Source organism: Fonsecaea multimorphosa (assembly GCF_000836435.1).
Source record: "Fonsecaea multimorphosa CBS 102226 unplaced genomic scaffold supercont1.2, whole genome shotgun sequence".
Classification (NCBI taxonomy): domain Eukaryota; kingdom Fungi; phylum Ascomycota; class Eurotiomycetes; order Chaetothyriales; family Herpotrichiellaceae; genus Fonsecaea; species Fonsecaea multimorphosa.
Window position 1 is genome coordinate 985060 of NW_015971636.1, and position 25156 is coordinate 1010215.

The 25156-nt window shown below is 52.9% G+C and overlaps 9 protein-coding genes across 9 annotated transcripts; 3 read left to right on the plus strand and 6 right to left on the minus strand.

The window, feature by feature from the left end:
- Window positions 1-1509: 1509 nt before the first annotated feature.
- Window positions 1510-6539, plus strand: Z520_01285 (uncharacterized protein; the record flags this gene model as incomplete). Its single annotated transcript, XM_016771803.1, has 2 exons — window positions 1510-6312; window positions 6366-6539. The coding sequence occupies 2 exons, from the start codon at window positions 1510-1512 to the stop codon at window positions 6537-6539; spliced, it is 4977 nt and encodes a 1658-aa protein (XP_016636942.1).
- A 1193-nt stretch (window positions 6540-7732) lies between these two features.
- On the minus strand, window positions 7733-8811 carry Z520_01286 (uncharacterized protein; the record flags this gene model as incomplete). The annotated part of the gene is made up of 3 exons (XM_016771804.1): window positions 7733-8384; window positions 8449-8612; window positions 8701-8811. The coding sequence occupies 3 exons, from the start codon at window positions 8809-8811 to the stop codon at window positions 7733-7735; spliced, it is 927 nt and encodes a 308-aa protein (XP_016636943.1).
- A 407-nt stretch (window positions 8812-9218) lies between these two features.
- On the minus strand, window positions 9219-10334 carry Z520_01287 (uncharacterized protein; the record flags this gene model as incomplete). Its single annotated transcript, XM_016771805.1, has 1 exon — window positions 9219-10334. The coding sequence occupies one exon, from the start codon at window positions 10332-10334 to the stop codon at window positions 9219-9221; it is 1116 nt and encodes a 371-aa protein (XP_016636944.1).
- Window positions 10335-11094: 760 nt separating this feature from the next.
- On the plus strand, window positions 11095-13033 carry Z520_01288 (uncharacterized protein; the record flags this gene model as incomplete). The annotated part of the gene is made up of 2 exons (XM_016771806.1): window positions 11095-11663; window positions 11716-13033. The coding sequence occupies 2 exons, from the start codon at window positions 11095-11097 to the stop codon at window positions 13031-13033; spliced, it is 1887 nt and encodes a 628-aa protein (XP_016636945.1).
- A 510-nt stretch (window positions 13034-13543) lies between these two features.
- On the minus strand, window positions 13544-14803 carry Z520_01289 (3-isopropylmalate dehydrogenase A; the record flags this gene model as incomplete). Its single annotated transcript, XM_016771807.1, has 3 exons — window positions 13544-14521; window positions 14608-14697; window positions 14753-14803. 3 exons carry the CDS (start codon window positions 14801-14803, stop codon window positions 13544-13546), a joined length of 1119 nt encoding a protein of 372 aa, XP_016636946.1.
- A 606-nt stretch (window positions 14804-15409) lies between these two features.
- Window positions 15410-19895, plus strand: Z520_01290 (uncharacterized protein; the record flags this gene model as incomplete). Its single annotated transcript, XM_016771808.1, has 2 exons — window positions 15410-15622; window positions 15675-19895. 2 exons carry the CDS (start codon window positions 15410-15412, stop codon window positions 19893-19895), a joined length of 4434 nt encoding a protein of 1477 aa, XP_016636947.1.
- A 793-nt stretch (window positions 19896-20688) lies between these two features.
- On the minus strand, window positions 20689-21373 carry Z520_01291 (uncharacterized protein; the record flags this gene model as incomplete). The annotated part of the gene is made up of 2 exons (XM_016771809.1): window positions 20689-21144; window positions 21209-21373. The coding sequence occupies 2 exons, from the start codon at window positions 21371-21373 to the stop codon at window positions 20689-20691; spliced, it is 621 nt and encodes a 206-aa protein (XP_016636948.1).
- An 81-nt stretch (window positions 21374-21454) lies between these two features.
- Z520_01292 (uncharacterized protein) lies at window positions 21455-21667 on the minus strand (the record flags this gene model as incomplete). Its single annotated transcript, XM_016771810.1, has 1 exon — window positions 21455-21667. The coding sequence occupies one exon, from the start codon at window positions 21665-21667 to the stop codon at window positions 21455-21457; it is 213 nt and encodes a 70-aa protein (XP_016636949.1).
- Window positions 21668-21876: 209 nt separating this feature from the next.
- Window positions 21877-23171, minus strand: Z520_01293 (uncharacterized protein; the record flags this gene model as incomplete). Its single annotated transcript, XM_016771811.1, has 5 exons — window positions 21877-22011; window positions 22066-22186; window positions 22244-22648; window positions 22730-22802; window positions 22868-23171. The coding sequence occupies 5 exons, from the start codon at window positions 23169-23171 to the stop codon at window positions 21877-21879; spliced, it is 1038 nt and encodes a 345-aa protein (XP_016636950.1).
- Window positions 23172-25156: the final 1985 nt, after the last annotated feature.

Genomic DNA, 25156 nt, shown 5'->3' on the forward strand with positions numbered 1-25156 from the left:
GCGCTGGGTGGAGCCGACGGCGGTAAAGGCCCGTAACCTTTAGTTAGAAACGTCGCGGCCCATCATCCATGATTTTGGCCATTTGTCCAGCCAACCGCTTCCTCGGAAATCCCTTTCGCTTGTTTTTCCTATTCCCTCCTTTTCAGAGTGCTTTGTATAGTCCATTTTTGGCGACAAATTCAGGCGGTCAACGACTCAGCAGAGAAAGAGATAGGAATGGGTGACGGTATCGACGGGTGACTTTGCAGCTATCCATGCATGCATAGGCAATGGCCAATTGACGTTCCAGAGAGCGAACAACGCTGCCGACGGAAAGATACTACACACAGTAGTTGTGCGTTCTGCCGGACAGAAACCTGATATTCCTGGCATCTTACCTGGCTAGATCTCCGGGTTCTTGATAGATCTGTGCAAGGGTGCAACAATGGCCTGCTCTCTCTACCTGGATGCTCGATGTTCGGCACTAAGCCGGCGGTTTGGAACCGACCATCGCTGCGATTATTATAAGCATAAATGAAAAACACGGGAGAGAGCTTTTGATACTCCGGTGGGAACAAAATACGGAGTCTTGGACCAGTAAACAAGACCCATGTGTTCGTTCCCGGGGAATTTTTATCAAGATAGCTACCTAGGTAGGTAGGCTGATATCAGGGTGGAGAAGCGGAAGTGAGCGTGAAGGAAAGGCCCATGCCTCGAGTGATGAACCAATAACGGTGGCGAGAGCATCGGTGGCGTGTGCTTTCAACCCTGACTGGCCCGGGGGCGGGCCTGTTAAACACTGTTTTTCTATGGCGGCACACCTGGGAAAAAAGGTCCGACGACTAATTGGGGCCTAAAGGTAGGCTTGTGAGGCCCGGGTTCTCTAGGCTCTTGGTTACCCTCCGCCTCCCCCAATCCACCCAGCAAAAGCATCTTACCTGCACCTACCTAAGTGTTCGGTACGTATTGCTGCACCCGCTGGCTGCGCCGCATCCCTCTCTGTACAGCTTTCAGCCCAACTCCACCGCTTTTGCTTCAACAAACTTTTCCTCGTCGTGCTGTGCTCTGCAGCGAATGTTGTCTTGTCAAACAGAGATGATAACTATGAGCGTTACAAGCTTATTCTGATCATGTTAATTGCTACTTGAAATTGTCTCATTGAGATCCTGCCCTGTCACCGTCACCTGCGCCCGCCGCACCACGACCTCACCCAGCCTCACAATTATTCGCCCGCGACCAACGACCACTATCACCTGTTTGTGCCTTGACTGACTGACGATCCCTTACCGGTCAAAACAAGATCTGCTTCGCCGTTATCGACCCTACTGTTGACAAGGGCACACGCGAAACCCTCAAAAGTCCTCGGTTTCCTAACAACCCTGTTCGAAAATCCTCGCAACGAACCTCCTCCACCAACCATGACCGCTCCTAAGCTGCTTACAAGACCATAGCCAGTCGACCTTGAGGGCACATGCGCATCGAACCCTGCGTATGTGCTCCATGTCCCGACGAACTTGAGGTCGCTTCGAGATGGGCTTTTCGAGTCGACGCCCACCTCTGCCTGCGGCCACAGAGTCATCTTTAGGACCTGCCGACGAAACTGGTCCCGGTACGGATCTTGGGACAGATCTCTCTCGACGAAGCGAAAAGACCTCCGAGACAATCCCTGACGACGGAAGCCCGATCACCATTACCCCGGCCCCTAAGCGCACGATTGGAAAACTAGCAAAGTCTGGTCAACAGTCTCAGACTTCGCTACTTATCGAGTTATTTGAAGGAGGTAAAACATCCGAACCAGGACAGAGGCGACCCAGCTTACGAGTTCGCTATACACCATCCCACTCCCGGAAAAATAGAGACAAGGGGGAGCGTCACATCCTGGTCACCGAGTCTCCGACGGCGAGGAGGCCTTCCCTTAGCCACCGCATTTCACTTGGAGGAAACGAGACTCTTGCGCCAAACGTCATTGAAGGCAGCATCAGCTCCTTGGATACCGGCGACGACTTCAGGCCTACCGTCCCCGTCGAAATTGAAGTCTTACAGGACGGAGATAGTGACAGGTCCGTTTTGAGTCCGCCGCCCGAGACCAGGTCCATCATCCCAGAGTCAGACATTTCGTCTATGCCAGCAGAGAGCTCTCTGGGACCCAATCCACCTATCAACATGTCGCCTGCCAGCCAGAGTGTCAGTATCACTCGAGGTATGTCGTCTGAAGGAGCTTCGTTGAAACCACCTGTCATTCCGGCTGATCGCAATCTGAGCAATGAGCGTATCACACAAAAAGTCATCGAAAAGCTGAGCAATAAACCACGAGTGTCGAGCAGTGGAAAGCGTCATCATAGCAGTCACAGTGGAACTCGGAGCAGCGTGAGCAGAGAAACGGAATCGATGCACAATGAACCGCGAATCCGAGTCACAAAAAACGTAGATGACGATTCCCTGCATAGCAACACCGGGTCCAGTATGGTCAGTGGCTCTCAATTGTCTGCAGACCCGCGGGCAGCAGACCAACGATCGGCCCGCTCAGGAACATCAAACGTCTCGGTCACGAATAATCCGAAACTACTTCAATCGGTAGAAGATGCCATCAAAAGGCTTATATTGCCTGAGCTCAACGAATTGCGCCGGAACCAGAAGCATACCCACCGATCACGCCAGGATAAATATAGCAATCCTTCGGACGTGTCTTCAAGTACTCTATCACGAGAGGACAGGACGCATCGCAGATCATCGGGGAGCAAATCAAAGCGTCGAGTTAGTCGAGACTCTGAATCTGGTGCGCCTTCAGATTCGTCTCGCCGTCATAGACGTCACAAGACCGTCGACTACGATTCACCTTCAGAGCACAGTTACGAGCCATCCGAGTCTTTCGACAGTCTGGGCAACGAGAAGAAGTTACGCAAGCATTCGAAAAGCCGTCATGCCCGCGACGTCGCCGCTGGGGCCGTCGGAGCTGCAGCCCTAACCGCTGCGGCTCTGAAGTCGCACGATTCGGGATCGAGCCTGGAATATTCGGAGCATCGCAGACGGCGGAGAAGCAAAAGCCGTAGCAGCCGCAGTGCAAGCTATACTGAGAAAGAGGATGTTTTCCAAAAACACCAAGTGCCGCCTATGCCATTCGTCAGCGAAATTGGTACCGATCTCACTCGAAGCTCACTCAAATCCTCAAATGACGGACGCGCCGAGACACCAACGCGCCGTGAGGTGCGTGAAGTGATACGCGGATCTCCTTTTGAACTTTCCTCGCCAGCGTCTCAAGCGACGCCAACTTCGAATGCTCTCGATTTGAAACGGGGACTTGGTACCCACCATGGTAACTTCTCGGAGCACGATTTGTCGGCCCATGACTTGTCAGCCAAGAAAGAAGTGTTCGATGAGGGCACTGTTGACAAGCCGCATGATACAGAGGAGCTGGATTTCGCTACTCACGGATTTGCAGCTCTGACAGATCCGGAAAGGGCTCGTCAATATGAAAGAAATCTCCATCAGCAGCATCCCATCAGGCGGGGCCTCAGTCCAATACAGAGCGTTGCCAGTTATGCGACTACAGAACCCAATCGCAACTCCTTGATGCAGCCACGCAGCTCAGACTCCTTACATTCACCGGGTAAAAATATCCGTATGGATGACCAAGTCTCAGTCTCGTCCCTCTCTTCAGCGCCTAGCACTGACCTGGCTCGCTCAAGACGACCTCATGGAATGAGTTTGGAGAGCCGGAGCGAGATCATGAATCAACATGTGAACTCCCTCGATAGCACCCCTCGCCAAGTGGATCAACACGCTTTGAGTGAACACCACCTCGAAGACGACAGCTATCATGATTCGCCATACATCGACAAAGTAATTGCAGGCCAACAAGTTGTCGCTAAAGGCATTGGGGCAACAGCGCAGTACATTGATGAATCGTCCGGTATCGAGTCTGCAGTCGCATCACTAGTTGAACCTTCTCTCCTCTCCGCCGATTATTCGTATTCACCCCGCCACAGTCAGGCAGACTCACTAGGCGCTCGTGAGATCGCCAGTCCTCCGTTATCCCACCATGATCATGTGTCAAGGCACAGTGGCAGCCCGCTGAAACGGCAAATTTCGAATCAAAGCGAGAGCGTACACGGGCTCGCTCCAGAACCAGTGGCTCTGATGTCGTCCCCCCAACAGAGTCCTGCTCGCTCAATTGAACATTTGGAGCAAGCCTCCGCCAACTCAGTCCAGCCAGCACCTCTTGCTACTAGTAACGTGCCCAGCGGCCCAGTAGAACGTTCACCTGAGTCGGACATCACCACCAATCCATCTATCATCCGAGGTCCGATCGGCGGCCTTGCGCAGGGCAACACTGAGCATTGGCCTTATGATCCAACACCTCCACACTCTCGAGGCGACCTGGTACTTCCGCCGGTGAGTCGCGATATTGGTTCAGCTGGGGCAGATCTTATCCCTGAAGCCTTGTCCATCAACCGTGACCACGATCTGGATCCAAAACGTGACCTCTATGTACAGCCTCAGCCTCTATCAACCCCTCTGGGAGCTAAGGACGAGGGTTACGAGACCGGAGCGAACGTACCATCACCGGCTTTGTATTCCCAAGAGCCAGGGGCCCGAGACAACACCTTTACACCAGAAGTGCCAATCGACAATGCTCCTCTCACTGACGACCCCTTCACTACGCAGCGGGATCAGTACGTCAGTGGACTTTCGCATGGAATGTCGCCTATGTATGATAGTGCAACGGGCCGCGGCCGCGATAATATCCAGTCCAAAGATATTGTGGCTCTCATGGATCATCTGACAATGCGCGACGCCCAACGATACGCAAGAGACACGGAAATCCTTGTGACGCTGGTTCGCAGCGCCGCAGAAGTGCGCAACTCGTTTGAGGATATGAAAAAGTTCATTGCAGAACAGGACGATCTTATCATGGACACTGCTGACAAACAACATGAAAGAACGCAAAAGGTTATTGGGGGGCCGCGACCACAACCCACATCTGCTCCTCGCCCGACGATGTCGGCTACTTCCGAGGAGGACATGCCTTTGAAGCGCCGCAATGTTTTCCAACGTGCGCTTCGAGGGCTTGGAGCTAAAAACTCGCAAGAACTGCAGAACATTGAGGCCATGTTGATGCGGCTTTTGGATGAAGTTGAGGCACTGAGGGCGTCGCAGCCTCCAGCCGTTGCAAGAGATCAGCCTAGATCTACCAGCTTAGCCTCTGCAGATAACGCTCGTGCTCCTACAGACACAGGATATGAGCCAGAGGGCCAAGCAGGGACCTCGTCAACAGGGGATCGTTCTGGATTCTTTTCGAACAATTCCTCTCGCCAAGCGGATTATCGCAACTACAACGTACATCGAGATTCCGGTAACCGAGTGAGCACGGTCATGGAGGGCGATGAGGAATACGACGATTATGGGGACCATCTCGGCGGAGCTCCAGCTGGAAATGCACAAGTCGTCAGCCACACGCCGCTGGACACGCCTCCAAGGAATGATCTAGTCCGACAAGCCAGAGGAGGTTCCGTTCCTTTGAATACTCCACCTCGGACGCAGGACCAAAACACGGGATCGCTAAGCCACGAGAACACACCTCACCTTTCCGCGGGAGACGCGTCTGGACGGAAACACAAGTCTTTCGCATCTTCGTTTATTCCAAAAATGGTCTCTCGGTGGTCCAAGACTACCGCATCTTCTGCCGATAATTTCCGGATGAGTCAACAACGAGTGAGACCCGATTCTGAACACTCTCGGTCAGGATCCAATCTCGGAGATTACGAATTCGAGCATGATCCTCAGGGTAATGACCGTCTTCGCTCGAATACTTCATTCCAACGAGATCAGTACGACGATGTAGAGAACCGACCTCCATCTCCTCTAGTCCCAAGCCAGTTGACGGACAACCCCAAGTATCAAGCTCACAGAAACAGCATCAATCTTCAGCATCCACAACCTAGACAAGGACCGTCAGGTCGCTTCCAATCTCGTTTGGAATCCGAAGCACAGCTCTATAATAATGAACAAATCTCGCCAACCTCGCAGACTTCATCTCAGTGGGAGACGCATTCGGGACTGCAGCCGAACCATCACACAACTATCTCCTATGGAGGACACCTTAGTCCTATCTCCGACTCACCCTACACTGCAGAGCCAGGCCAACTACATGACAACACAAGCATCCGATCAGGAAGCTCTCATGGCCCGCCTCGGCCGCCAAAGATCCCCAACGACGAGCCTTTGGTGCCGCAACGTCCACCCAAGGTTATGATGAGTCCCACATCCAATCGACAGCAGACCTACGTCGATCATGTTGCCGCAGCAAGGGCGGGAAGCCCAGCATTTGATAAGGTACGTTGGAGACACCCACGTTTCAGTTTTTGGTGATACTAACAGGGTTGCAGTCTCCCGTAGCGGCACTTAGATCTCCACAGAGTCAGGCGCGAAAGCCCTCAGGGCCGAGACCCCTTGCCGGATCTGGTGGATCGAAGGGTGATTTGAATGCCGTCAAAAGAACAAGATTCAGAGGTAGTCCAAACCAGATTGATAGCGAGGACGAGGCCACTGCGGCATATTGAGTGTTATGTTTGGTCCTTAATGGTAGTGAATTTCTTTGAGCGCGCAATGTGAGCGGTTGACACGAATGCATTAGAGAGGCGTACAGGAATGGTCTCCCTTCCCATGCTAATGCCAAACAGCGGGATCGAGGGTGGTCGCCGCTAGGCTGATCGGCATTACCAAAGTGATTGGTACAAGCGACCTGCCCCAATGAAGGAGTTGGAAAATACGAGCTCGACAGTAACAGCGATGTTGGTGATGACGGACCTACCACCTGGGCTGAGATATGATACCATACATTTTCGTTTCGCATTGGGCTGTGCCCCGAGCGAGAAAAAAAAAGGATACGTAATGTCGATATAAGGAAATCAAAAAGAAGAAGGGGAAGGGTTGGAGCCTTTTTATCCGTTTCGTTATTTTCTCCTGGCTCCACCTGGCCTACTTCAACTCTGTTTTCGGGCTGTTGGTACTCGGTATTGTGTAATATGCCTCTTTAACGTCGTTTTCGGGGGCACCGTACCGAGTCGTCTACGTCTAGAGATTTCCAGGTAGTGTGCGCGAGGCTATCGACGAGGCTGCGCGGATCAGGGGAAAAGTCTAGTGCCCTGTACTCCGTCCAGTGCTTCCGCGAGTGAGGAAGGAATTAATTATATCCCTGGCGGGACTCTGTCTCTCTCGGAAGGATGTGAATGAAATGTGGCGCGTGTGGGATGTTGTATGCACATATAGATTATCGAGTGTTGTTGCACATCATGCTGGCTCCCTGTCGTAGAGACATAGGTCCTACGATCCCGTGTGAAGGGAGCTTGTGGCTAGCTATAGTGACGTAGATGTATTCCACTTGGGAGTTCCTTTCCCTCCTACGACGGAGAAGCCTCCATAGAATGCGTGGAGAGAGACAGAGGGGTTTTCATGTGTTGGAATGTAAAACTTAGGATTGGATCACGGCTTTCACTCATCCCGAGAATGGAGCCACTGATCTAGACGCACCTGAGCAGAGATGCAACAACTCTCTGCAATAATCACTCCAGCTCCGCAGCCCCTTCCGCAGTGACTTTTCTGTCCATAGCCAGCCCGCCCGCCTATTGAGCACTGTCTAAGAGTCTTGATCCACTTCGTTCTGCGGGGTGTTATGGAGGCTTTTCACTTCATCACCCCCCTCGGTAATAGTAGACCGCTGTCATATGTCGAGATTGAAGTAGACCTCAGATCATCAGGAGCACTTTTCTGTTCTGACGTGGGTGTGCCAGGCACATTTGTCTGCCTTCGTGATGTCTTCCAGACTTCGTTGTCCAAGGACGTGCATATGCTCTATGAGGTCCACGGCGAATTCACCGTTTACCTTGACCTTGTCTGTAAAGTCCTTGACTGTGGCACAAGTGTCGCTGCGCATACCGTGATCACGCACCAAAAGAGCGCACATCGTCATGACGAGGTGTTTCATGCTACCGTGAATCTCATCGTGAAGCTCGCGAAAGACCGAGAACAAGGGTATCTCCTTGGGACGAAAAGCCGCGAACAAGTTGATGAGATGGTTGGCCCAATCTTCCATTCCAAGCTCCGTAGCAAGCAAATAAGAGTCGAATACCCGCCGATTGGCGGCGGAAGCATCCTGCCCTTCGAGATGTGATACTTCGTGGATGTCTTCGGGCAGCTCTTTGTAATACAGCCAGCGCACCAACTGCTCCCCAGTAGTCTGCGAATGTTCTGGAAAACGCAGTATCCTAACGCTCGTCTCCTGCGGAGAAACAGCATCAAGCTCATCCTCGAAATACGGAATCTCAAGAAGCATGTCTCTATGGATTGAGAGTTTGTGTGTTTCAGAGAGGAACCAGAGAGCAACGACTGGAGAGGTAAAGGAGGTGCTGAACATGATCAGCCGTCTCGACTCTGAGTATGAAGCAAGCTCTGTCGAAGATGTCTTCTTACCATGTTTTTGGGATCAAAGCTTCTGATTTTGCTTTAGATCGTGGTCCCAGCACCAGTGATGGCTTTGCATCACCGAAGAGCTTCTTTTGCACACCTTTCCAGGCGTCATGAGCTGATATACGAGAGCTCAGACGAAGTGCGGTAGCCAACCCGTCATAGTCGACCTAAAAGGTGGTCAGATTAGCTGGAGGAGGATAGAACGGGTAGTTGAAATAATATAAGTTGGTGGTGGTAGGCAAGCGAGGAGCTTACCTCGACATTGGGCTGTGCGCCGGGCTTCAGATTGCTGAGGAAGGCAATTAAGACGTCTTGCTCGTGAGAGGTCAGCTTCGACAAGATCTTGTTCTGAGCACCTTCTGACATGGCGGCGATCGAATAGGCAAAGAGACACAGTGTCTTTGAGAGTTTGGAATCTGCCAATCTTGCAGAAGGTTTGTCAAGCGAAGGTAATGGCTTGTAGTATTGAGGTTTGTGAGTTCTTCTACGAAGAGAAGGAGAAGAAGCCCAAGGTTCTTTGGCTTACCACTTTGATCTATTGCTAATTCACTTACAGCAGAGACCTTGGCGAGGTGTTGGCTCAATTTCGGTGCAAGGCCATTATTGTGTCTTTTCATATCTCACTTGAGCCTTACCATCCACCGACCTCATCCCAAATCGAATCTTATTGAGGCCCTCTTACGACTTCCCCAGCGGATTCCGGACTGCCCAGGTCGCTATCGATACATTTGGCTAAGGAGATAAAAGTTAGGCCTGCTGCGGCAGGTCCAGGATCAAGAGGCCATGCTAGGAGGGACGTAGGGTCTCGAACCCTCGGTACTCAAGAGCACGATAACAGCATCTTTCTGCAAGCCCGCGAGCAAAGGATCTGCGGAGTCGACTTTCCTGATTGCAGCGAGTGCAGCAGCTCCACAAGGGCCAGCATTAACGCCGTGGGCGTGCAGATACTGTACAGATCCATGACATTCCAAATCTGTGATTGTGATGCTGACATCGACCGCTTCGGAGAGGATGGGCCACGAGATGGGCGAGACAGTCCCACAATTCATACCATTCATGACCGTTGCTGATGTCTCGATTGTGCTCCATTTGCTGGATTTGAGGTTTTCATGCAGACATGCAGCGGTCTTGGGCTCCACTGCCACAACACGAATTTGCCTGCCACTAGACTTGCAGAAGGCGGCAACAGAGTGACCCAGAGAGCCAACGCCAATTGGAGTGACAATGACGGTCGCTTCCAGCTTTTGTGCTCTGAGTTGCTGCTCAACTTCAGCCAGAAGTGTTGAGTAGCCTTCCACGATCCAGGCCGGGATTTGTTCGTATCCATCGAAGGCATTGTCTTGAATGAGAAGACCACTTGGCGCCTGCTGTGATTCCTGGAAGGCCATGGAGACGGCATCATCGTAGTTACCCGAGAGAACCGTGACTTCAGCACCTTCACTTTCGATCTTTTGACAAGTCTCACGGTCAGCAAATCTGGACATGAAGATCCGCACCGGGATGTCCAGTATCTTGCCCATTCGTGCAACAGCCCGGCCGTGGTTTCCTTCGGTGGCCGCAAAGAGTATGGTCGCCGATTTCCTCGCTGCTTCGGAAACGTCTTCAAGAGTCGAGTCAAGCCCAAGTCCATGCTTCTCGGCAATCGCACGAAAAGTGCCCCATGAAGCACCGAGGATTTTGAACGACGGCAACCCAAGCCGGCTGCTTTCATCTTTAACGAAGATTGCTTTAACGTTCAGCTCCTTCGCGAGGTCACCTAGAGGCACGAGCGAGGTCTCTCTATATCCTGGGAGGCGTTTGTGGAAAGCCTGAGCGAGGCTTATATCTGTATCGTACGTGTGCGTCCATGTTCTAGCTCGCGGATTCGTATAGATCGACGAGTTAGACATGGTGTTTTTGGTCAGATCAAAACACGCCGTCTTCAATTGATAAGTTAGGAGGTATTCTGAAGCTTATCTTGGAGTGTCACTTGTATCAGAGAGCTACAGTAGTCACCCCCTGTAGCAGCGTTTTGAAGATTTCGGCGGCAGAGCTGGGGCGTTGTGGTAGGGCGCGAGATACTGCTTCGGCGGCATCCGTTTCTGCCAGCCATCCCCATGCGCACCTTCAAACAAGAGCTGGTCGTAGGCGCTGCGTTCCCACTTGCAGGTCAACTATTACTGAGGACTTGATTCGTTAATAAGTGTTGACCGATACCTGCGATCGATTCCACCAATTCACCATTACAGTGGCAAGAGTGGAAGCAATCGGCGGCTTCGGATTCGCAAAAACGTTGATGCGTGTCAACCAATGACATCTGCCATCAAGCGGCTTGTCCAAGGCTGCAGCAATGACGGTCCGAAGAGGATTAAAGCTTCTTTGAATCTTGAGCTATTCCGACTCAGAGGTCGACTGCCAGCCAGCCACCTGGCTTGCCACTATTGGCCGCCTCATTGCAAAGGCTACACACTCTGCCAGCAAATCCAGAAGATGTGACCCCTGCAGCTCTCAGCACTGCGTGCACGCCACCCTGCTCGTCAGTCCACGAGAGTGGATGCCACTTGCGCATATTAGTGATTGGCTCTTGACACTTCTCGCGGCCCAAGCGCACTAACTCTTGGTGTTGGGTCATCTGAAGCGGTTGTCGTTGATTAAGTCAAGAAGCCTGCCATGGCTGTGGATGAGGTGAAGAGGAGGAAGACTCATCGACACAAACATGGTGATACTGAAATGCCAACATCCCGCAAGCGGCCCCAGGATGACAGTGCGACATCAAAACCACCCGCCACCGCTACTAGCCACCCCGATATCGATGCCGTTAGAAAAGCCAGACTCGCATTCCTAGCCAAACCTCCCGAAGAAGGACGAAAAGTTATGAAGTACGAGTATGTGAAACGTACGAAGGCGTCGCAAGGAGATGAAGAGAAGGAAAAGCGCCATACGGCTACACGAGTACCACTTCCAAGCCGGGAGGTTCGCAAGCCCGAGCGGCGCTCCACCGCGCGCACAGACAATAATCGAAGACGCCCAGCGCAAGATGATAGTGAAGATGAATACGTTTATGCGAGGACCGAAAGAGCGTCGGGCGCAGGTACAAGCGCAACGCAACCGGAGAAACCGCCGGCCCAGAGAACGAAATCCCAAATTCAGACTCCCAAAAAGACAGAAGTGCCGCGGAAACCACTAGAACGGCGGTACACGGAGCCAGCGAGGAGGAAGGAGGTGTATGTCTTCGAGGAGTAGGTTTCAATCTTTCGTCATCGTGCTTAAAAAGCTGACCACATGTTACAGAGCACCTTGCGCAGGAGACGAGTCGCTGCCGCTACCACGTCGAATGTCGGGCCTGGTCGAGAAATCGCAAAAGTCCGAGTCCAAGAGAAGTACCACAACGGCAAAACCAAAGGCTGATGTGGGCGTCGCAAAATCCTCCGAGCCCGCGGGAACGCCTAAGAAAGGGCCGGTTTTGTTGAGCGGACTTCTGCCACCTAAACCTGCACAGCAAAGAAAAGTCTCGTGCCTAACGTGCGGTGATGATGAGATCCCGATAGCGCAATCTGCTCTACTACCCTGCAAGCACCGCATGTGCAATACATGCCTCAAGCGGATTTTCAAGATGTCCGTTACCGATCCTGCACACATGCCCCCCCGGTGCTGCACCGATCAGCATATTGCACTTAAGCATGTCGAGAAATTGTTCGATAACGAATGGAAGGAAAATTGGAACCGCAAATATCAAGAATACCAAACCAAAAATCGAGTGTATTGTCCAAGTCGGAAGTGCGGCGCCTGGATCAAACCAAAGTATATCACGATAGAAAATGGGCGTAAAGTGGGACGTTGTAAGCAATGCAAAACAAAAGTATGCCCGATGTGTTCTCGGAAGATGCATACAACGCGCGAATGCCCCAAGGATCCGGAAACAAAAGCCTTCATCGAAGCAGCGAAGGAGAAGGGTTGGCAAAGGTGCTACAGCTGTCACGCCATGGTTGAGTTAAAGGAAGGCTGCAATCATATGACATGCCGCTGCACCGCTGAGTTCTGTATGGTGTGCGGTCTGAAGTGGAAATCCTGCGACTGTCCCTGGTTCAACTACGAGGCTGTTGATGGACACTTGGGTGATCCTGTTCGATATCAACAAGAAATGGACAGACGCCGGGACCAGGTCAACCGCGATGAAGCGCTCGCTCGACGCATGCAGCAAATGGGTTTAGGCGACGATGCTGACGGCCAAGCTGCGCGCATGTTTGGGCTGGGGAACGGAGCGAACCACCACATGAACCAGAATTTCATCCAGCAAGCGCGGGAAGCGCTGACGGCAAACTACGCACAAGCGGGACAGGCCGCTATGGGCCTATTGAATGGCTTCGTGAGGGGTCGAGAAAACCCCTTGCCTGGCATGCCCATGGAGATGGAGCAAATGCTGGAAATGCTCGGCCAAGGAGGTAACATGCGTGATCCAGCAGAAGGTGGTAACCCAGCACGAAGGGCAGGGCGACGAGGGACAAATAGGCGAAGACAGGCTCGGCCCGACGAGGCAGGTGAGCTCCCCGGGCCGATGGCAAGAGGAGAAGAAAGACGAATTCAAGATTGGGCTAATGACGGGGCTTGATAAGACGGGGACTGGTTCTTGTTGAGTTAACGACTAAGGTGACGACTGGGCTCATGACCATGGTTTTCAATGTGGACGGGTAGGCGGGGACATGGATGGGCGTTTTCCGCGGTGGTGGTCTTTGGCTTCTGGATACCCACAGGCAGGGGGGTTGTGGTGTTGGAATGTCGACGGGGTCAACGGGACCACAAGAAAGCTTTCAGGATCTATCATGGGGTGGTGTATATGGCTGACCGGGCCTGACGCTCAGGGGGCCCTTACAGGACGACATACTAGGTGATCGATGTAACTACTTTGACAAGTGCAATGACTCTGAGATTCAATGGCAAGTTTCACTTTCGGTGCAAAGAAAACAAACTTTTTATTTCGTGACTGAGTCCTGACTTGCGTTCCGTAGACCGTGGGCAGAATATCCATAGAGCGGGATGTGGAGTTTACAAATCGTCAAAGACTGACATAACACATGTTCACGTTTGTGATATCCTTGCTCTCCACCTCTCTCGATAATTCTTATTTCAGGTCATTGAACAGACTCTCCAACTCCCTCGCCACCGCATCGCCAACCTCGACGGTTGAGCTTTCTCCACCGATATCCTTGGTGACGATGCCCTTCTCGATGACGATCTTGACGGCCTGCTCGACAAGTAGACTCTGCCTGGGCATGTTCAGACTATATAACAACATCATAGCTACGCTCAAGATGGCGGCGACGGGATTAATGATGCCTTTTCCTGCAATGTCTGGGGCGGAGCCGTGGATCGGTTCGTAGATGCCGTTGCACAGGCCTTTGCCGTCGGGGACGCCGCTGAGACTGGCGCTGGGGAGTAAGCCTAGACTTCCCGGGATGACCGAGGCCTCGTCGGAGATGATGTCGCCGAACAGGTTTGACGTGACGATGACGCCGTTCAAGGCGCGCGGGTTCTTGACCATGATCATGGCGGCCGAGTCGATCAGGTGGTGTTCGAATTGGAGCTGGGGGAATTCCTTCTGCATGGTCTCCGTGACGACGCGGCGCCACAGACGGGATGTCGCGAGCACGTTGGCCTTGTCGAGACTCCATACTTTGGAGGGTGGGTTCTTTGCGAGGGCGAGGTAGGCGGCCAGTCGGGTGATGCGCTCGATCTCCTTTCTCGAGTACGGTTCGCGGTCCTCGGCAAATTCGTTCTCGCCGTCTTCCGGGTTGCCCTCGACGCGGTCACCAAAGTAGATGCCACCGGTCAACTCGCGGACGATCATGAAGTCGGTTCCCTGGCAGACCTCTTCTTTGAGCGGGGAACGCGAGGCAAGGCTGGGAGAAGCGAAGAAACAGGGCCGTAGGTTGCCAAAGGTGCCCATCTCCTTGCGCAGTTTGAGGAGGCCTTGCTCCGGCCGGACCTTGCCCACGCCATATTTGGGACCACCGATGGCGCCGAGGAGCACGGCGTGGGCGGATTTGGCGGCTTTAAGGGCGTCGTCCGTCAACGGGATGCCGTGGGCGTCAATCGAGCACTGGTGACGATGACAGATGTCAGTTGCAAAGGTGACTTCATACAACCCAGGTCCAATGGTGTTGTTGAAAATGATTGCACACTTACTCCTCCCAGCAGGTGGTCTTGGAAGTTGAATTTGACATCCTTTGAGCACTTCTCGACCACCTTGAGGGCCTTTACAGCCTCCTTGGTAACCTGGAGTCATCGAACCTTTTAGTCAAGATTCCTTCCACCCTTGAGCACAACGTACCTCAGGACCTGCATAGTCGCCAGCAAAGACGACGATATTGTATGTGGGCATGTTGTCGCTTTAGACTTCTCTGTGCAGGTCATTAATGTGTGTTATACTTCTGAGTTTGCTACAGGACATGTGAAGGAACGAGGCTTCGGTCAGACTGGAAAAAGGTGGGGGCCGATATCGGGGTCTCACGTGGTGCACGGCCTCGGGGAGCAGCTTGTCTGACAATGACATTTCATTATTATTATCTTTGGAGCCTGCCACCGGCACCTGGGTGACTGGCGTTGTGTACCTGTGTGCGTGGTGCCGACGAGTCAGTCGTCGCCATCAGCCAGAATGGCGGGCCTCAGTCTGTTATCTCCTCGATCCCAGAAACGTCAATGACGGGCTTTCCCATCAAATGGCTGACAGTCGATGCCGCTTCAGGCACCATGCATACTCCTCCAGCCAGTCGGCGCGGGGAGTCTCCAAGACGCGGGAGCAAGCCCCTGCATGTTACATTCGACAGACATGATCCGCGCGGGATCTTGATCGAGTCAAGAGTGACGTGCCTAACCAGGCAGCATCTTTCTGGACAGGCACACAGGCACATATCAATCCTCAAAGAGCCACACCTCCAAGCTCTCACTTCACAATGAGCCATTATCGAGGTAGTAGTCTTAAATGACAATGGCTTACTTTGTGTCCAACAGTTCAGACTCACTGTTCGGTCCCGCGTATGAGGGTCCATTCAGGAGCTTTGACTTCACAGTTCTCTTCGAAGACACCATTCTCACTATCCTTCCTGCTACCCTCTTCCTCATTTCCGCCACGGCAAGGGCAGCATGGCTGACGACCAAACCGAACAAGGTCACCACCTCCTTCAGCCGCTTGACCAAGCTTGTGAGATGCTTCTCAGCAGAACTGGACAAGCAGACTTGCTTACATCTCTCAGGTCCTTCTGTCTGCTTTTGTCACAGTGCAACTGGCGGTGCTTCTTGCCCGGGCAACAAATTCGGAAACAGCAACAAAGGCTTCTGTCGCTGCAGCCGCCCTGGACTTCGCGGCTTGCTGCGTGCTTTTCGTTCTGTCCTGCTTCGAGCACTCACGCTCCGTGACACCTTCTACCATCATTGGGCTCTATCTGATCGTTTCGTTTCTCTTCGGTGCCGTTCAGATGCGAACATTCTATCTGCTTCCTGGATATGCTGCCAAAAACATTGCCAATCTATTGTCCCTGTCGCTGGCTATAAAGTTCGGAGTGCTGGTTACGGAGGCCGTCGAGAAGCGCGGCATCCTCCTGGATCCATACCGTGATCTTCCACCGGAAGCCACTAGTGGTGTTTACAACAGATCAGTCTTCTGGTGGTTGAACCCTTTGTTGCGGCTGGGGTTTGGCAAGACATTGAAACTCGACGATCTTTACGACTTGGATGACAAGCTAGTATCTGCCAATGTCGCCGCACGCTTTGGACAGGCATGGGCAGAGACAAAGGAACACCACCGGTTCACCCTCGCCTTCGTGTCGGCCTACGTTCTGAGATGGCAACTTCTGGTCTCGGCTTGTCCTCGAATTCTCCTCATAGGTGTCAAATTTGCGCAGCCATTTCTGATCCAGGAAACCATCAACTATGTCGGAAACCGCCAAACCCAGACAGCGGCCGTCGGGTGGGGGCTCACAGGGGCATACTTCCTGGTCTATCTCGGCCAAGCTATTCTTACAGCCGCATATAGTCATCTTCTTAACCGCTGTGTCACGCAATTACGAGGAGGACTGGTTTCTCTACTCTTCCAAAAGACACTTGAGCTCAGCATCGTCACAGTCGACCCATCGGCGTCCTTGACCTTGATGTCATCCGATATACAGAGGATCGTTGACCCAATCGTACTACTGCATAATACCTGGGGCAGTATTATCGAAGTATGCATCGCCATGTATTTGTTGTATCTTAACCTGGGTAGCGCATGCTACGCTCCTGCGATCGTGTATGCGCTCTCGATACTGGGAGATGCCTGCGTGGTCAAAGTCATCGGTCAATATCAAAAGCGATGGCTGAGCGCAGTCCAGACTCGCATCTCATTCACCTCGGCCTTGCTGCATTCTATGAGGAATGTCAAACTCCTCGGCATGTCCTCAATTGTCAAGGATCGAACTCAGGGACTTCGGGAGTTTGAGATCAACCAATGCAAAAGGTATCGCATCGTCAGCAACGTCATCATATTCGTCCAAAATTCACACATGTTTTTCGCACCCTTTGCAACTTTTCTTCTCTACTACATCAGGTCTAGGAACACTGGAGAAGCCCTCGACATAGCCACCGCCTTCGGCATTTTAACTATATTTAGATTGCTCGACACCCCTTTGAACAATCTGCTGTACAGCTGTCCTCAATTGGCAAGTTCCCTCTCATGCTTTGAACGGATTCAGAAATATCTTCTTTCCAACTCCCGTCACGACAATCGCCTCTCTTTATTCAATCCTGACGATTCGGACGGTTCCTGGGCCAGGTCTGCTGTGGGTACAGATTCTGTCGAGATGAGACAACTGGGAAGCGCCAATAGCAGCGTAACGGAGGAGGCTTTGGTTCTGAAGAACTGCTCCTTTGGCTGGAGCGAACAGAGCGCACCGGTCGTGCAGGATGTCGATCTGTCCGTGCGCGCAGGCTGGATCACCATGATCATTGGTCCCGTAGGCTGCGGGAAATCCACTTTGCTCAAGGGCATCTTGAGCGAAACCCCAGTGTCTCGTGGATTTGTTTATATTCAGAATCAGTCCGTCGCCTTTGCTGATCAGGAGCCTTGGATTCAGAATGGCACGATAAAGGACACTATCTGCGGTCCGGACTCAAGAGATATCCCATATGAAGGTGACAGCTGGTATCAAGAAGTCATCGAGTGTTGTGGACTGAGCGAAGATATGTCCGTGTTTCCGAGGGGCGACAAAACTCTGATCGGTTCCAAAGGGATTTCTCTGAGCGGCGGGCAAAAACAACGACTTGCTCTCGCCAGAGCTGTCTATTCCAAGGCTCCAATCCTGGTGCTTGATGATGTCTTCTCAGGCCTTGACAATGATACGGAGGAGCTGATATTCAAGAAACTTTTCAGTCGCTCCGGACCGCTGAGGCGCCAGGGCACGACGGTCATCCTGGTCACCCACGCTGTTCACCGGCTCCCGTACGCAGATTGCATCGTGAGCCTAGACGCGAATGGTCGAGTTTGCGAGCAAGGCAGCTATCTCAATCTGGTAAATCAGGGAGGCTATGTCCACAGCCTTGACGTCCAATTCAAAAAGGAGCACGAATATCCCGCAGAAGAAGAAGTGAAGACCTCGGTTGAAGTCAAAACAACATTCAAGGTATCCACCGGTTCCCAAACAGCGGAAGAGGAGAATGAGAATGCCCAAGATCTCGTGCGAAGGAACGGGGAGTGGTCCACATACAAACACTGGTTCCGCTCATGCGGATACCTCTCAAGTGTGCTCTCCCTTGTCTGGTCATTTCTCTTTGTTATTGCTACCCAGGCACCTGGTGTGCTAGTCAAGGCCTTCCCGGGCGACACTCCCTCGCAAGCGACCACATTCATCATCATCTTTGGGATTGCATGCATCACTGCCGCTGTGTCACTTGTGCTGCTGGTAGTACAAATCCTTCTTCACATGCAACCCAGAAGCTCTAGCACCCTTCATCTGAGCCTTCTGGAAGCCGTCCTCAACGCACCATTATCATTCTTCACCCGCACCGATCTTGGAGCCGCAACGAGCAGATTTGGGCAGGACATGGCACTTGTCGACTCCGACTTGCCATTTTCATACGCGGATTTCGTGCTGTCTTTGATGAACTGCATTGTCGGACTTGGATTCATCACCGCCTCCGGCACGGGATATTTTGCCGCCACCATCCCTGTTGTCCTCGCCGCCCTCTATGGGATCCAGAAATACTATCTGCGAACCAGTCGCCAAATGCGTCTGTTAGACTTGGAGGAGAAGGCTCCACTTTACACGTTGTTCGGCGAGACCGTTGCTGGACTGGCAAGTATTCGTGCCTTTGGATGGGCAGACAAATTCGCGGACCGGAATCTAGAACTCTTGGACCGAAGTCAGCGGCCATTCTACCTGATGTACTGTATTCAACGATGGCTCGCGCTTGTCCTAGATCTCTTGGTTGCGGTTCTTGTGACTATATTGATGGTGATTATCGTGGCGAAGCGGCAGTCTATCGAGCCGGGACTTGTTGGGTTGGGGTTACTGAGCACCGTCAACCTGAGCGGCAACTTAACAAACCTGGTACGGTGTTGGACTATGTTGGAGACCAGCATTGGAGCCATCAGCCGTCTGAGGAGTTTCGTGAGGGACACCAAATCAGAGCACCAGGCGTGGGAAGTCGAAGCGGTGCCGAAACAATGGCCAGAAAACGGAGAGGTGAGCTTCACGGGGTTTGGAGCGAGTTACTCGGCAGACTCTATGCTGGTCCTCAGGGACATCAACTTGGAGGTGCGATATGGCGAGAAGTTAGGTATCTGTGGTAGGTCGGGAAGTGGCAAGAGTTCAATGTTGGCCAGTCTGTTCCATCTCCTCGAGTTTCGCAGTGGACGGATTCAGATCGATGGGGTCGACCTCTCTCGGATTCCACGCGAGACACTCCGTGCAAGGCTCAATGTGATCCCGCAGGAACCCTGGTGGGTGACCACCGAGTCAGTGCGTTTCAACATGGATCCCTGGACGGCCACGAATGCCGACTCAGACTCGGACGATCCCTTGGCACGCAGCGAACGCGACGCCATGTTCATATCCACCCTGACCAAGTGCCAAATCTGGCCCGTCATCCAAGATAAAGGCGGGCTCGACGCCATTATGACGCCCGACTTCCTGAGCCACGGCCAACGGCAGCTTTTCTGCTTGGCCAGGGCGATGGTGCGCCAGAGCAAAGTCGTGGTGCTGGACGAAGTCAGTGCGAGCGTCGACGTCAAGACCGACCAGCTCATGCAGCGGATCATCCGCGAGAGATTCCACGACTGCACCGTCATTGCGGTGGCGCATCGGCTGAACACGATTGACGATTCCGATCGGGTCGCGGTCTTGAGTCAGGGCAGGATGGTGGAGGTGGGTGAGCCGCAAGCTTTGTTGAGAGCGGAAGAGAGTTGGTTCAGGGATCTATATGAATCAGGAGGACGAGGTTGATTGTTACTTCCTCGACTTCCTCTTGTGGATGGGCTGGTGCTTGGAGGATGGGCTCGAAATCAGTGCCCTCCAGGCCGGGATGCCCCGTTAGATTAGATCAGTCGATCAGAAGTGGGACTTGGTATGCATGGCGCAAGGCCAAGAGACGGGTAGAAGATTGATAAAACAAAAGGCTCAGTCGTTACAGGGAGAGTGATAGTCACAGTGAGGTGGCACTGGTCCCTATCTGGGATCATGGTCGTGGGAATCTCTTTGAGGAGTCGCATCCTCCTCGTTCGCAATCATAGAGCAAGACGGGCAATGGGAAGGACATGAGATTAATTAATGGCGGTTTGGGGCCTGCATATATATACCTACAGTACATACGATAGAGATATATCTTATATGTTCCCCTCGGATGATCAATCAACCCTTCGGAAAAGTAATCAGACTTTTATCTCGTTGGGTACTCTTTTGTGACCAAGTATTTTGAAAACGCTCGCCTTTTGCTCTATCCTTTTCTCCTGCCGTAGACCGTGGTGTAGATAGCGGTGGGGATGGAAGGCGGAGGGGGGGGCAGCTAGTTGTTCGGGCGAACCGTGGTGGTTGATTGGCCTGAGACCAGGGAAATTTCATGGAGGCTGAGGCAGAGTCGAGTTACAGATAGCGGAAAAGGTGCTGTGGTGACTGCACGGGCGATGGTCAAACACTTGAAAACGAGGCATAAATCTGAAAAGGAAAGAATTCTCAGTTTCATTTAGCTCTCGCGTTCGTGTCTCTCTGCCACTGGTGAAAAGAATCAATAACAAGACTATTAGATAGTGCAGATAGTGCTATCACTGGGACCTCCAGCAGCTGTGCAGTTGTCCAACCAACGAGGGTCCAGAGTAGTGGTGTTGTAGTAGGCAATAACGCTCTCAATAGTCATAAACACGTCCGTGGTGCTGGGTGTTCCGCTCCACCACTTGTTCCCGTCTGCCCACAGCTTGAGTTGTAGATTGCCGCCCAATTTCGGGACGTTGTGGGTGTTTTTGTGGACGATCTTGCCATCGACGTAGTATGCGATCCCGAGATCCGGGTGGCTGTCAAATCGATATTCGCGAAATACACCTGGGCTGAATGCGGGATCGCTCAAGGACTTCGCCAAGGTCGCGCCTGGGACGGGCGAGCCATCTGGTGCTAGAGAGGGGTGCGAGGTAAAGCTGATCGTGTTGTTCACAAGTGAAGTGCCTTTTGTGACCAGTTCAATGTCAATCTCTGATCGGTCGTCCTGCGCGGGCTGGGGTTAGCTTCCCACCTCCGGTTCGGAAAGCAGGGGCACAAGGATTGCTCACACGATACCAGAAGAATCCCGCACAGGCGCCACCGTTGGAGCCTTCGACTTTGAACACTGATCGATAGGTTCCATAGAGCATGTCAGTCTGTCGACTTTGGATACCAGCAATGCTGACGGTCGCGTAGGCATCCAGATCTGCCCGGCTATATCCGCGCTGCCTCATTACAAGGTGCTTGTCCTTGATCTCGACATTGGTCCAGTCATACTTGGCGTTCAACCGGATGGTTGGATTGTCGGCGCGCTGCTAATAATCGTAGATCATCCAATCTCGGTTGAACCTGGCAGCTTCGCGGCTGTTGAGAAGTGAGTCAATGTCGGGATACTGGGCGAAATCCTCATAAAGTCGGTGCGTGTAAATAGTGTCTTGCTCCTTCAGTAGCCACCCGCAGGGACAGTTGACACTGACGGATTGAGCAATCTGGATGAGTGTAAGACTGCAGATGAAAAAGAGATACATCGTTACGGGATGTCGAGCGCAGAACGGTACGTGATGGTATCTCGAAGCGTGAAAGCAAACACGGTAATGCTTCCAGACAGCGTCATTCAGACACTCTGTCACCGGAAAGGGCGACCCAGTCTCGGTCCATTGACTGCGCCTTCTAGGACGAGGGAGGTGCGAATCGTGATTCTCCTGGATGCACAGAGCGGTAGCTCCCTGCGCCTGGTTCAGTAGGGCCTGTATCTTGTATCGGCGATCTTCTTAGATTTCGTCGCTTTAGTAGGGGTGGTAGCTAGGCCACTGCCTTGTGGACGGAATGCCATGATCCGTCCATCCTCGCCTGCCGTAAAAATTGTACCATCCTGCGCATGATGTTAGCGAGACTACGCACAAAGCAACAAGGCTAGTCGACCCACGGTCTCATCCGCAAATATTGATCGAACAACCTCTCCTCCATGAGCGTTTTCGAGGACGATTCGCTGGTCAAAATTGAGCCCGACCCCTCGGTTCACTCGGATCAAGTCCACACGAGAATTACTGCCCAAAGAGTTAGGTTGAGAGGAGAAGGCAGATGTGGAACGAGGTTATACGAACCTGTGCGAGCCACAAGCCACAATATGGTCCGTGCCGCTATGGAGGATGTCAATCACATATTCGCAGGGGATGGCTGGTCTTAGGTCCCCCAACTGATCCGGCGCTGGCTGATCTGCCTCAGCATCTGCGTCATCAACAGTGAGAGAGTGCAATGAAAGATTCTGGTCCGAACTCAAAGCGTATAGGTCCGTTGGCCCCAAGAAGCCTGCCTTGTGAATTGGACCATGGTTCACGGCCTGAAGCAGACTGTCTTGCTCTTCTTGGATTTGAGTGTCAAACACGCAGACTACACCGTCATCGCCTCCGCTGAGGAGCAGATTATCCCTGGAAGGATGGAAATCTAATGCAGTGATCTCATCGTTGACCTCAGCATTCTGCCATCTTAGCTTCCCCTGTCTCCGATCCCTACCAGGTTGAATCAGTGGTTGACTTGGCTTGGGCCGGAAGGAGGCTACTTGAATGGTACACAAGGCAGATGCGACCTACCAGATGGAGACGACCGCCTCGCAGCCAAGAGCCACATCGTTCAGCCTGGAGGCCAGACAATTGACAGGTTTGGCTTTGCAGCAGAGATGATTCGTCAGCTTAGAGACCACTAGGAGAGGGCTCCTGTCAATGCCTTACCCGACTTGAAGTGGGCAACACTCGATGGAGTTCGAACATCAAACACTGCCACGGTTCCGTCATTTCCAGCACACATGACAGTTGTTCCCTGGTCCTCAACCACTAATGAAGAGAGCCCGTGGGGGACACCTTGGATCCCCACGGGGTTGGATCCAGCCAGGTTGTCCCTATTGAGAAGGAGGAGTTCATCGGCAGAGGTGATAGCGGCAAGGCCACGGCCCGTGACGGGGGCTATTGCAAAAATGTAGACATCTTCCTGCCTGGATGGCGCACGGCTGGCGAGCTCTTGGTAGGTTTGGAGCATGTCGAAGAGAGGATTTCCTATGCAAACTAGGTCGGGCTAGTCGGCTTCGAAGCAGTGGAAGGGGCCCTTTCACCCTTCAGACAAATGCTGGAGACAACTGGCGGTGTGCAGGACGGGCAGTTTGGGAGGGATACAGAGCAAAGACATGGAGTCTTCCTGGGTAAGGATGTCGTTAGTGGTGACAGGCGACGAATCACTTCCCACAGCGATCGGCGCAGTTCCAGTACCGACTTCACCAGTGACCAGTGACCACACTGACCACCGTCACTGGCAACTGCAGCCGCATTTTACTGCTAGTAGGTGTACGGAGGGGTAAAGGCATGGAATGGCATGGCGCAGGTGCTAGAAATACCAGGTGGGCTAGCGACGCCCACTAGCCCGCCAACCCACCACGCCCCTCTCTGACTACGACCCTCTCGTGCCTCTGTCTAAAGGAGTGAACACAGGCCGCTCCCTCCATTTGATTTCGTTGGGAAAAGCCACCTGAGCACCCAGAAGGCGTTGGGCAGAACGAGCAGCAGACGGGGACGAGTGGGAAAAGTCTCACTGGCAGCTAGTTCAAATAAACCGCTAATCTGGATGGCGGATCACGAGTCATGGTCTGGGCGCGGTTCAAGCACGACAAAACATTTCCTGGCAGATCTATTTGTTCTGTAAGTGTAACTAGCCGTGGTAAGCGAACAAACAATGGCACTTCGTAGAGAGACCGAGGACAAGGATTGGAACGAGTGACTTGGGTGTCCGGGCCACTCTCCGGAGCACTCTGTGTTGGGAAGCTCCCTACCGGGTAATTAGGAAATCTTTCGGTCGTGGACCATGAATGGGCACGGGACTTACCATTAGCTACCTTACCCAGCTACCCAGGTATGGAGGGCCTATCCGATATCGAGTTAGTTGAGACGCTTCGGCTCGCTCTGGGATCAAGCATCCCCCTCCTTGCCCAAGCCCCGGCTGTGCCGGCTCTCAGGTATTACTTACAGCACCGGTCCCAGCAGTTTGGAAAGCCCTTGTCAGTTAATTCCCCTTGGATGGCTAGCCCACTCTGGCGGCGGCGGCTGATGTGACACCCAGCTGCATGTAGGTAAACAAATCATTGCTGCGGGGTCTTCCAGCAGCAGGTATGAAAACATTTCTGACTCGGCATGCATCATATCCTACCTCGCTCTTACTCGGTGCTTCGTCCACGCACCTCAGTGCCTAAGAAGCCTTCTCTTTCTGGGTGACTTGCACCTGCTACTACTGCCTAGCGCGCGCAACGACCCGTAGCCTACCTACCAGGTAGGTACCCAACTACTCATGCGAAGGAGCCCTGGCTGGGTGCCTGGAGCTTTCACTTTCACCACAACCTTGAACCCTAGCTCCGTCATCCCAGTTTCGGAGGCTCCAGCGGTCTCTTCCATGAAGATTCTGCACGCCAGCTGGGATTCCCCCCCGCTGCCTGACTTGACTATTGTGTCGTGCATCACTCCACTGCTCTGGTGTCGGCAGTGCGACTTCTCCACCCTAATGCCGATGTCGACCCTTCTTTCTGGGTGCTCGTGCTTGCCTCTCACTACTCGCACCCGCTCGTACTCCCTTCATCTGACGAGATCCGCCCTCCTTCCTGTGAACTGGTGGGATTTTGCCATGCGCCCCTCCCCTCCTTCTCACCCCTCCAGGGTGCATCGCACAACCTCTGACCCGCTGCTTCGCCAAACCTGAACTCCAAGGGTCAAATGCCCGGTGGCCCAGTCTAGTACGCAAGAGGGGAGTACAGCACAATACAAGATACCCACCCTTTCGCATCTGGCTCCTACTGACGGGCAGGCTACGCTGATCGCCTAACCGAAAGTCATCTACGGAGAATAAGAAAGACTGCTCGAAGCCTTCCTCACTCTATCTGCCTACCTAAGGTATTCATCATTCGTTACATTGTAAGGCATTCATTCTGCGCCCCCGATCTCTCAGACGCACACCGACCGCAAAAAGCAAGTAAAATCCTTGAT